The 12,566-nt window shown below is 35.1% G+C and overlaps 1 protein-coding gene across 2 annotated transcripts in view; it reads left to right on the top strand.

Annotated features, from left to right (window-relative positions):
• CEP83 (centrosomal protein 83) overlaps nt 1–12,566 on the top strand; it is a 124,009-nt gene that overhangs the window by 85,972 nt on the left and 25,471 nt on the right. For both annotated transcript variants that reach the window (XM_040637321.1, XM_040637322.1), the window contains exon 11: nt 10,227–10,302. In XM_040637321.1, the coding sequence (XP_040493255.1) occupies nt 10,227–10,302 (76 nt within the window). The remainder of the gene's footprint in view (nt 1–10,226; nt 10,303–12,566) is intronic.

Raw genomic sequence — 12,566 nt, 5'->3', positions numbered from 1 at the left:
TGTGTAGTAATATATCATTGTGGTCTTAATTTGATTTTCCCCGATGGCTCTTGATGTTTAGGATCTTATAGTGTGGCTTTTTGAAGTATTCGTCCAAATATTTTGCCCATATTTAAAATTGGGAAGTTATTTTAATACTGAGTTGTACCAGCTCTTTATTTTGCATACAAGCCCTTTGTCATACATATTTGACAGATATGTTCTCCCAGTCTGTGGATTGCTTTGTTTATTTTAATTGTGTCTATTGAAAGCAAAACTTATTTTGATGAAGTCCATTTTATCATTTTTTACTTTTCTAGTTTGTGTTTTTTGTGTGTGTTTTTTTTTAATTTTTTAAAAAACTTATTTAAGTGATCTTTATGCCCCATATGGGATTTGAACTCACAACCCTGAGGTCAAGAGTCTCATGCTCTACGCACTGAGCCCTCCAGGCACCGCTTTTGTGTGTTCTGTTTAAGAAAGCTTTGCCTAATCTTGTCTCACAAAGATTTCTTTTGTTTTCTTCTAAAACATTAATATTTTGTTTCTTATGCTTTAGTTTTATGATCCAATTCATGTTAATTTCTGTGTAGTGTGAGGTGATGGTAGACATTCATTTTTTATTTCTGTATAGAAATAAAACAACTGTATAGAATCCAGTTGTTCCAACATCATTTGTTGAAGACTGTGTTTTCCTCCATTGAATTATTTTGGTTCCTTTGTTGGAAATCAGTTGACCATTTAAGTGTGTCTGTTTCTGGACTCTGTCCTATTGGATTGATCTTTTTGTCCGTCTTCACATGAATATCACAGTGTCTTGACCAACTGTGGCTTTAGAGTAAGTTTGATGTGGGTAGTGCAAGTCCTGTCCACCTTGTTCTTTCTTGTGAAGGTTTTTTGGCTCTTCTAGGCCTTTCCACATAAATTTTAAAATCAGCCTGTTACCTTTTTTCAAAACTTATTAGGGTTTTGATTGGGATTGCAATGAATCTGTAGCTCAGTTTGAGAAGAGTTGTCATCTCAACAATATTGAGCCTATCCAATCCGTGAATAAGGCATGTCTCTTCATTTAATGAGATCATCTTTAATTTCTGTCATCAGAGTTTTATAGTTTTCATTGAATATGTCATGCTTATCTTATGTTACATTTTATTCCTCAGCATTTTTATGTGATTATAAATGGGAGTGGTTTTTTAGAAATTTCACTTTCTAATTGTTTATTGCTGGCATGTGGAAATATAGTTAGTGGACTTTTATGTGATGACCTTGAATCCTGTGACCTTACTAAAGTCATGTATTTTCTACTAGCTGCTTTGTAGATTTTGAATTTTCTAAGATCATGTTGTATACCTTATGCTTTATTTTACTTTGTTCATTTTTTTGTTATATTTTGAGTTGGGAATTTAAGTCAAGTATTTGTTCTTTCATTTTTATTGGTAAAGTTTCTAGTATGAGATTTTTCTCATCCCTGTTTTAAGTATATTAAATATATTCTGTAGTGTTTTAATTATCATTATCTTTTAGGATTCTCTAATTTCAATTTATATTTTCCTTTTCACCCAAGAATTAATAGATGTATTAATGGAAGGTGTAGTTGCTTAATAAGAGATGAAATTAATAGTTTGCTGGGGCTGTCATAATAAAATACCACAATCAGGATGGTTTAAACAATAGAAATTTATTTTCTTATAGTTCTGGATGCTGGAAGTTTGAGATCTCAAGGTGTTCTCCTGAGGTCTCTTTTATCGTTGGCTTATAGATGGTTACTTTCTTGCTCTGTCCCCGTACGGCCTTTCCTCTGTGTGCCTGTGTCTCTAGTACCTTTCCCTCTTCTTATGAGGATACCAGTCATACGGATTAGGACTCACCCAGATAACTTTATTTAACCTTAGTTACCTTTTTAAAGGTCCTATCTCCAAACGTAGTCACATTCTAAAGTACTGTGGTTGAGATTTCAACATACAAATTGTGGGGAGACACAGCTCAGTCCATAACAGAAGGTTTTTAAATTTCCAGGTGGGAGGACTTTTTGTGTTTTTATTTTGTTAATTTATAGTTTTATTGCATTGTAATCAGAGAGTATTGTGTCTATTATTTCTACTTTATGGAATGCACTAATTTTTTGTGTGTGTGTGACCTATTATATTAAGGCCAGGACTAGGATTAAGCAAGTGAGATACCCAAGGTAAAAAATTTAAGGAGACACTCTTCTTTGTCAACAATGAACATGCTCTAAAGTGAGCGTTAAAGGAGCTCTAAAGTGAGTCTTTAAATTTTACACTTCTCTTTGCACCTGTAATACATCATCAGTTTTTGTTACTGCTACGTAAGGACTAGAAAAGAAAGTGTTCAATTATAGGCACTAAGTCTCCTATTATTAGTATTAGCATGTTTCTGTCTGTGACTCCTTGGATTTCTTGTGGATTACTTCAAAAATATGATTGCTGTATTATTTGGCATATAGATGATTATAATAGTTACATCTTAATTGTGAATTGTGGTTTTTAGCATTTAAAAGTGCTTTTCTTTTGTCATTTAATATCATGTGCTTGAATTCCACATTGATATCATTATTCCTGTTTTCTTATTGTTTCCATTTGCCTAGTATGCTTTTGTTCATCCCTTTATTTTTAGTCTTTCTGAATCATTTTGCTTTTTAAATGTGTCTTGTATGTGTAGCATATAGTTGGGTCTTGCTGTGGAGCCCCTTAGAGATCTTTTTTATGCTAATGTAGGAGTTAAATTCATTTACATGGAGTGAGCCCAGGCTCACTGCAAAGACTTTCTGGCAGGAGCATGAGTAGTCACTTGCCGGGATTTAGAATTATTTTCCTCTTTTTACTTACAAATGCTTTGAAGTTTGGGCATTTTTTTGTCTTCTGCGTATGGAAAGACTGTGGTTTTGGGTGGCTTTATTTGTTCTCTTTGCTTTTCTCTAGTATTTTGCAGGACATATGGATAGCTCAGAATTCGGCATCTGCTCTTATCTTCAGCTACCTGGAAGTCCCCGTATCTGCTTTTTAAATTTCTAAAATCTTAAATGATTTCATAATTACATAGATCAAAGTTGAGATGTTTTTTAAAATCATGTTCATTAAGGTTTAGGTTGTTTTGGGACAAGGTTTTTTTAATTAAAATTAAAATTCCAGTATAGTAAACGTACAGCATTATGTTAATCTCATTACTCAGGAAAAAATTACTTCAGGCAGAGATATATGTATTATTTACTCATGTCAGATTTTATGAACGATTAATTTAAATATTGGCTGCTACAATTCTAGAATCATAAATCTATAATGGATTTGGAGAGCCAGTTTTGTCCTACTCTTCGCTTTTAGAGGAGTACATTTTTTTTTTTAACCGTTCTAGACAGGTGAAGCTTTTTTTGGTTTATTTTATTTCTCCTTGACAGTATCTAGAAAGAAGAGAGACACTTTCCCCAGAAAAACTCTACTCTAATGTTTTATCCCATTATGGTTCCACAGTTTAGCCAGTTAGGATCTTTTCTGTGAGATTATGAGCCTGTTTCTCCTGGTTTGGCTTCTGTTGACATAGTGATAGATATCAAGCAAACTGTTGTTACATGTAGACAATAATGAATGTGGCCCTTAGGGTTTTTGTTTTTATTTTTGTTTTGGTTTTTTGTTATATAAAATAGTATTCATTTTCTTTAGCTTTTCTTTAACAGAAATCATTTTCTGTTCCATTAGTCACCTTGATAATTTTTTTTGATTTCTCTTCAGTTTCTCCAGATCATTTATAATGTGTAATTGACCCCAACTTATTTTAAAATAAGGACGTAGTAACTAACATAAAATATAGCAGAAGGAGTAAGTTGCAAAATTTATATGACTTTTTTTTTTAAGATTTTATTTATTTGTTTGACAGAGCACAAGCAGGGGGAGTGACAGGCAGAGGGAGAGGGAGAAGCAGGCTCGCCAAGGAACAGGGAGCCCCATGTGGGGCTTGATCCCAGGATCCTGGGATCATGACCCAAGCTGGGGGCAGTCAGTTAACCAACTGAGCCACCCAGGCATCCCTATATGACTTTTTTTTTTTAATGGTCTACAACTGTGTTTTTCTCATGTCAGTTCTGATTTTCCGATTTATAAGTCTCGCTACATAAACCAGATCTATTTTTGTCATTCATTAAAATAATCATAATTGCAAACTTGTCTTATTTAGAATTTATAATAGGTCAGCAAGAGACTACCTGTAGAGAGAAAGGTCTTGCTTAAGGAGCTGAAAAGTCTAAATTATATTAACCAGAAGTATCCATTTATTTACAAACAACAAATATCTGTGATAAGTAGGATTAATTACTGGTTTGGCAGATGCTTTAAATTATTAATTATATACCAGTCTCCTGTCTAATTAAAGTGGTTTCTTCTTCACTAGACTAAATAACAAAATTTTTATTCTAATAGTATTCTGTATTTCAGGAGACTGTCTCACCCCACAATGAGTTTATAAAATTCATAGTTACCTGTAAATTTAAAAACATGGAAAAATTATTTAAAATTTTAAAATATTTTAAAGAGGATTTTATTTTTAAAGATTTTATTTATCATTTGAGAGAGAACATGAGAGAGAGAGAGAGAAAGAAAGCACAAGCAGTGGGGAGGGGCAGAGGGAGAAGGAGAAACAGGCTCTCCAGTGCGAGGCTCTATCCCAGGACCCTGGAATCATGACCCTAGCTGAAGGGATGCTTAATCAACTGAGCCACCCCAGCACCCTTTGAAAAGGATTTTAAGTAAGAAACTATTTAGTCAACTTTTGGTTATGACAGTAACACAACTCCAACTAACTTAAGTGAGGGAAAGGGTCTTTATTAGCAGACATAAATTGTGGAAAGGACAGGGATTGTGCTGGTCTAATGGACACCTGGATCTGGAAACCTTCCCTCCTTTCGTCTCACTCTTCTAACTCTTATGTCTGTTTCTCTCTTACTGCTTTCTCTGTGAAACCAAGGCTTTATTTTTGAGATCAAAGAAGATAGGATTCTTACTTGGTGATATAAGTCCGAAAAATCTAGAAAGAAGTTGGGCCTGGTTCCACATGCCCATCCCTGGGTCCATCACTATGGCCAGGGGGATAGGGCACTCTGACTCAGCCTAGGTTTTATGCCTATTTCAGAGTGGTGGGGGGTAGGTACAGTTTGTTATCAGAAGTGAGGGGGAAGTATGTTGGGGAAATAACAGCAATTACCAGCACAAGGAAAGGGAACTTGATCATTTAAGTTAATCCTGTAGTGAATCCCTTATTTTTTGCATTGCTTAAAGCCAGAGCTCTATTTTCCATTTATGGCTTTCTGATTTTTTCAGAAACATTGAAAAAAATTATGTTACTTAATACACCTCCTTTCTATTTATATTTCATCTTTAGATGAAGTATCTGTTGTGTATCATCTTAGTGGGGAGTAGGGGACTTATACTTGGCCAGTTGGACAAGTTCTTTTCCAGAATTTGAACTGCAAAGTAAGTGGTAGAAGAATATGTGGCAACATTGGAAGGACCAGACGGTTCTTTGGTATGTCCTTGCTGGTGACTCTGGTCAATTATTTTAACCTGGTTCTAATTCTCCAGTTTCCTGTTGATTCAGTGAGTCTCATACCTTCCCAGCAAAGTCTCTTTTTGCTAATAATGCCAGAGTCAGAACTTGGGTGCCTGATATGCTATTACTAGTCACATAGAACTATTTAAATCTAATTTTAAATTACTAAAAATTTTAAAAAATTAAAAATTTAGTTCTTCAGTTGCACTATTTGAAATGTGCACTATTTGAAATAGCTACATGTAGCTAGCTAGTGGCTATCATATTGGGTGGTACAAATTATAGAACATTTCCATCATTAAAAAAAACTTAGTACCATTGGACTGTAAATTCCTTAAGGGTAGGGATTCTGTTTTTGTTATTCTCTGGTATATTTGTAACACTTAGGACTAGGCTTAGCATTTGTAGGTAGCCAGTAAATATTTGTTGAATGTTGAAATGACACACAGGAGCTGCCTGCCACAGAAAACCTAGGCAATAATCATCATAATTAGCTACCTGTGCTTTGAAGAGAACTTGGAATGACTCCATCTCACTGTTATTCCTGTTGTTTCTGTTTAAACTTTTCAGTAGTTCCATTCTCTGTTGTACCTTGGTCCTCTGGTCTACCAACTATTTCTGCTTCCATTATTTCCATAATTACTTTAAAAATATAAAGTACTTGATCTCATAGTTTTTCATTTGACAACTTATTCATCCTTCATCTTTTGATTTCTCCTCACGACCAACCCATTAAACCTCTCTTTTCAACAATTTTTGTTGTAGTCTCTGAAGTCTCTATTCCATTACTGATAATTTTTTTTTGCAGTCTCCACATTTTTAAAAAATACACCCTCACTGAAACCTGACCTTGTCCTGGCAACCCTTTTAAGTGGAATTATTCTTCCTTCCTCTTTCGTGCAACTAGGGACCAAGAAGGAAATCGGTGTTTGTTAGCCTGGTGATGGGTATTAAGGAGGGCACGTACGGCAACGAGCACTGGGTGTTAACGCAAACAATGAATCATGGAACACTACATCAAAAACTAATGAAGTACTGTATGGTGACTAACATAACATAGTAAAAAAAAAAAAAAATCTGTTTGTGAACCCCACTTTTGCTTCTAGACAATTGTTTGACTAACTTGGGTTAAAGTGGTTTTTCTTTATTGATATTCATTGCATCCATCTTATTCCTGTTTTCTTCTCTGTCAGTGACTAACCTACAAGATGTTCCCCGACAGTCACTGAAGACCTTGACTTCTAGCTCAATTTGTTTTTATTTTCTATCCTTTGTCATTTTCTTTGTGACTGCACCATTCATATCACTGACCCATATAACACGTTAGCCTTATAGTGTATCTCCTCTCTGGTATTCTTTATCTTTATTCCACTTTAGCAGGCCTTACACTTAGCCATTTCTTGAACTTTGTCATCCCTTAGAACTGATCATTTCAAAGACATAAATTTTTTTTCTCTTATCCACTTCATTCTCACCGAAGACACTGCAATTTGATATTCAAATTGATATTGAAACTAGTTCTTGTACTTTTTTTCTTCTAGTCTGTTGGCCTGGCTCCCTTGCTTCCGATTCAGCTTGGAATCTGTTTGTCCACTGTTCAACTGTGCTCTCATTTGTACCTGAGCAAAAAAGCTCCTGGAAGTAAATTCTCTCAACTTCTCACTGAGAATTTCTGTATCCTCACCCATTCTCTCCTCCCTTTCTATTTTAATGAAGATATCCATTCTCCCTTTACTTCTCAATTCTGAATTCCATCCCTTTTGTTTCCTCTAGAGTTTTACTTCATTGATTATCTTCTTCATCTGTGTCTAATTTCTTTACCTCAGAATCTTATTTTGCCTTCAAGGTCCAGCTCAAATTGCGTTTGTCTTATGTAGCCTTTCCTGATAGCTTTTTTTTTTTTTTTTTTTTGGTAAGAGAGAGAGAGGAGTCGGGGAGGGAGAGAGAATCTTAAGCAGCCTCCACGATGTGGAGCCTGACACAGGGCTCAATCTCACAACCCTGAGATCATGACCTGAGCTGAAATCAAGAGTCAGAGGCTTAACCAACTGAACTACCCAGGTGCCCCTGCCTTTACTAATATCCTAATGAAAGTCAGTTAATTGCACGTTATTCTGTACTTTTTAGTTCTATGTTAAGACTTGCTTTCTTTTGATTTGTTGTGACATACCTTAAATATTCGAAACCTTCTCATCGAAAGAGATACTATACTGTATTCCTAAGTGCAGCGTTGCCTTTTAAAACAATTTGTTCTGAACTCTTTCATTACTGGGATTAAGACCATTGAATTTATGCCTAAATCCTAATCAGCTCTATTAATTTTTATTTATGTTAAATTCTGTTATCCCTTATAATCCTAAATGATCTCAAATCATGGACTAATTTTCTTTTTTAAAAAACCATCATATCAGTTGTAGATTCTGACCCTGCACTGCTTTCAGTGAAGTGAACTGAAGAAAACTTTGTATGTCATCTTTTATTGTCTACCACAATGGTGTTCTTGCTCCTTTCATATTTTAATGAAAGTCAAATATTCTTTATCATTGGTTTCTTTGGCTTCAATTTTTATTTGTAGGGCATTGTTTCCTTTCTTATCTACATAACTTATTTAGAAAACATTCAGGCCACATTGCTTTCTTAACAGGATCTTGTTTCTTATTGATTTACCAGGTATATCCAAAATCTTGACCAGAGCTAAGATTTACTTGGGGCCTAACTTTCTAACTCTGGACCTGACCTGGGTCTTACAGTGTTTTCTCCTTTGTTTCTATTGTCATGATTTTGTAGAAAGAAACCTTTATTAACTCCATAATCTAAAAGCACCAAGTTAATAATATCCATAAACATTTAAGGATGAAATGCACAGAAAGTTTGAGAGAGTAATTACGAAATAAGAGTATGACTGGTACTGTTAAAGGAGCAAAGTAAGAGCAAGACTGTCCCTTTTCCTTTAGATCCATTTTTTCTGGCATTTGTATGGAAGCAGTGGGTCTTTGGTTTCTGCCATGTCATATTGTCCAGTCACCTAACACATTTAAATGTCTAACCCAGGATTTGGGTTGGTTCATTCAGTCCATCTACAAATATTTATTGAATACTTGTTAGTGTTTAAAGCACAGCTCTAGGCTCTTGAGACTGTTGTCTTTCCCATAAGCAGTTCTGATTGGATTGATAAGACTTGCTGATAATGCCAAACTATAAATACTAAATGCCAAATGACTTGTATTTGAGATAAGTGTTTAAAGAATTTTAAAAAGGGAGCAGTTGAGGGCATATCCTATCACATATTAGCATATCCTTTTAGCTTAAAGCCTTTCTCATGTTGTTAGTCATTTGGTTACCAGAGATACTCTACATTTTAAGGTTCTGGTTGAAAATGTATCATTCCGGGACACCTGGGTGGCTCAGTTGTTTTAAGCGTCTGCCTTTGGCTCGGGTCATGATCCCAGGGTCCTGGGATCAAGTCCTGCATAGGGATCCCTGCTCAGTGAAGAGCCTGCTTCTCCCTCTGCCCACTGCTCCCCTGGCTTGTGTGCTCGTGCTCTCTTTGACAAGTAAATAAAATCTATTAAAAATTTTTTTTAAAAAAGACCTAGATTATTAAAAAAAAAAAAAATAGAGGAAGAAGAAAGGAAAATGTATCCTTCCTTTTGAAAAGGATACACATTGTATAAATATTCATCTCAGGGATGAAAGCTCATAATATATTTTATAAAATACACTATGCTGAATACTAGATAGTTTTCTTATAAATTTTGAATTTAAAATCATTAAAATTGCTGCATAATGAAATGGGAGAGGAACACTTACTTGGGTTAGAAGACCTGACTCCCATCTTCATTTGGCTGTTTGGTAGCTAGTATGATTTGGGCCTGAGCCTCAATCTGTTTATCTACAAAATAGAAGTAACTGTGTTTACTTTCATAGAATTATTATGAAACATTACTATAGTTAAAAATGACCAGCCTAGGGGCAACTGGGTGGCTCAGTCGGTTAAGTGTCTGCCTTTATTTAGCTCAGGTCATGATCTCGGGGTCCTGGGATCGAGCCCCGAGTCAGGCTCCATGCTCAGCAGGGAGTCGGCTTTTCCTTCTCCCTCTGTGCTTGCACGTTCTCTCTCTCGCTGCTCTCTCTCAAATAAATAAAATTTTAAAAAATGACCAGCCTTAATTAAATGCCTGTTATACTATAGATATCAGAGTAGGCATTAAAGGTACATTGAGGAGCTCCATAACCTAGTAGGGAGCAAGTGAGGTAGCAGCATGTCTGAAAGCTATGAAATATTGTATGGTGATAAAGATGGCTTCTCCCACCCTGGGAGACTTTCTAAGTCCTTAGCAACACATTGTTCATTCTTCCACCAAAGGCCATCTGTTCAGGTTGTTGCCTGTGTTTATCAAAATCCTACTCATCGATTTGTATCTCCATGTAAACACCCTCTCTTCTTCTTAGACATACTTGATTTCTCATGTTCTCTGTGCCAGTAGTTTAACTAGATTTTTCCATAGCAAAAGCAGAAATTTGTTACATCTTAGTTATATGTGAACACACTTAACTGCCTGAAGTCAAAATCTATCGTTTTCTCTGCCATTTTGCAAGCATGTCTGGTGTCAATATGGGTACTCTAAAATGATTAATTCTGAAATATATGAACTGTGGATTCTTAATGTTTTCTGTTGCGTTGTGATATTTAGGTTAAAACTTCAGCAACAAATTGTGAATATTGAAAATGCAGAGAAAGAAAAAAATGAAAATTCTGACCTGAAACAGGTATGATTTTAGCAAACATTTTGCTTTTATTTAAGTGCTTCTTTAAATCTGTATTTTGAATGTGTTTTGAGTTTTTTATTGAAGTATAATTAACATACAGTGTTATATTAGTTTGAGGTGTACAATATAATCAACAATTCTAAACATTAGTGCTCACTATGGTAAGTACACTCTTTTTTTTTTTTTTTTTTTTCCATCATGGTAACTATACTCTTAATCCCGTTTATCTGTTTCACCCATCTCCCCCTCTGGCAATCACCAGTTCTCTGTATGGACGGGTCTGGTTTTTTGTCTCTTTTTTTTTCTTCATTTTGTTTTGTTTTATTTCTTAAATTCCACATATGAGTGAAATCACATGGTATTTGTCTTTGTGTGACTTATTTTACTTAGCATTATACCCCCTAGATCCATCCCTGTTACTGCAAATGGCAAGATTTTATTCTTTTTTAGGCTGAGTAATAATATTCCATTATATATATGTACACCACCTCTTCTGTATCAATTAATCTTTAGATTAGACATTTAGGTTGCTTGTGTGTGTGTGTGTTTTGAATCTGTTGGAGTTTCACATATCAGTATTTTGAAAATATCATTACAATTGATAATGTATTGATGAGGTTGATAGATAAAATGTTTAAACCTCTTTAAGCTCTAGTTAGTAAGCTGCTTTTCCTAACTGCTGTTTTTCTTAACGTCTTTATGTGCTGTGATCCACAATGAATTTTTTTTTGAATTGTAATTTAAAGAACAGTATTTTAATATTCCGATTTAAAAAATTGATTAGAAAGATCATCTAGGTAAGTTTCCTGTAGCATTGACTTGTAACTTTTTATTTCTTACTCCATGAGCTGCATCTTATTATATCCCTATGAAATGTGAAATCTAAGGGTCGTATTTATGGAAGGAAATTTGTATTTTAATTAAAGTTATTTGGGTTTAAGAAAAATTTATATGGGCAAAACATGGAAGGGTGTTCTTTCCTGGATTCTATTTTCTTTTTTGTTTAAAGTTATGAGGTAGTGAAGATTCCATTTTTAGGATTTATGCTTGCAAGTTAGCTGGCATTGCTTTGCATATGCAGTTGTGGTTTCTAAGTCTCAATGAGGAGGACATAATGTTTGATACTCTGAGAGAAGTTATTTAGTACCATGGGCATTGGGCTTTCTGTTATTTGTTAGATAACGAGAGATAGTAAGCTCCTTGAAAGTTGCTTTTTCAGTCAATCGTAATACAGATTTAATATTTACAACTCCAGTAAAAAGTAAAGACTGAGTAATTCTTCATGGAGAAATTTATTTTTTCTGAAGTACAAATCTGAGACATATCATTTTACTTTATTCTGACAGTTGCTCTTTGGACATATACAGTCCTATCTTATTTGGCTTCGCTGCCATCAGGAAATACTGGAATTATTTTGCATTTATTTAGTTTATTGAATAAAGAATCTGGTTTCTTTTGACTCTTGAGTCTCATAATGGGTTCTTTTGATCCCATGTCTCTTGATTCTGTCCTTCCAACTTTTCCCAGAGAATGGCTAAGAGGTAAGACAAGGTGAAAGAAAATGAGTATTTGCTGGGGCACCTGGGTGGCTTAGTCAGTTAAGTGTCTGCCTTCAGCTCAGGTCATGATCCCAGGGTCTTGAGATTGAGCCCCACATCGGACTCCTTGCTCAGCTGGGAGTCTGCTTCTGCTTTTTCCTCCCCCCCCCCACCACTTGTGTGTGTGCGTGCTCTCTTGCTCTCTCTCTCTCAAATAAATGAATAAAATCTTTTAAAAAAGAAAATGAGTATTTGTTAATTAATTGGTAAAATGGCTTATGGAGGAAGTAGGTATAACTGTGTTCCAAGTGAAGATTATTTGGATATAACTTAAAAGCCTGTTAATTTGTAACTAGCTAATTAGCTACTTTTCATGAGAAAAAGTACTCCCAGATAAAGGTAAATTAGGATGGAGAAAAAAACCTGAGTGATATTTCATGCTTTGATAAATGGCTCCAGGGGCCAAGGAATCCTTGCCGTTAAGTTTCTTAGAATATCTTCTGCCCAATGCTGGATGTATGGAATGCTTCAAAATTAAACAATGTGAGAGCGATCCCTTCCGTATTTATGATTCCTAACTATTTAGAAAGCAGAACTCCTGGAAGGGTTGCTGATCATAGGGAATATGGAAATGGGAGGATGGATTTCCTTAGCAGCTTTCCCAGCTGATGTGCTTTTAAAATCTGTTCTTTCCTAGGAGACTAGAGGAAGTCCAATGGAGAATCT

This window comes from Ursus maritimus, unplaced genomic scaffold (genome assembly GCF_017311325.1).
Source record: "Ursus maritimus isolate PB19 unplaced genomic scaffold, ASM1731132v1 scaffold_21, whole genome shotgun sequence".
In the NCBI taxonomy this organism is placed as follows: Eukaryota; Metazoa; Chordata; class Mammalia; order Carnivora; family Ursidae; genus Ursus; species Ursus maritimus.
This window is presented reverse-complemented; position numbering and strand designations above follow the sequence as displayed.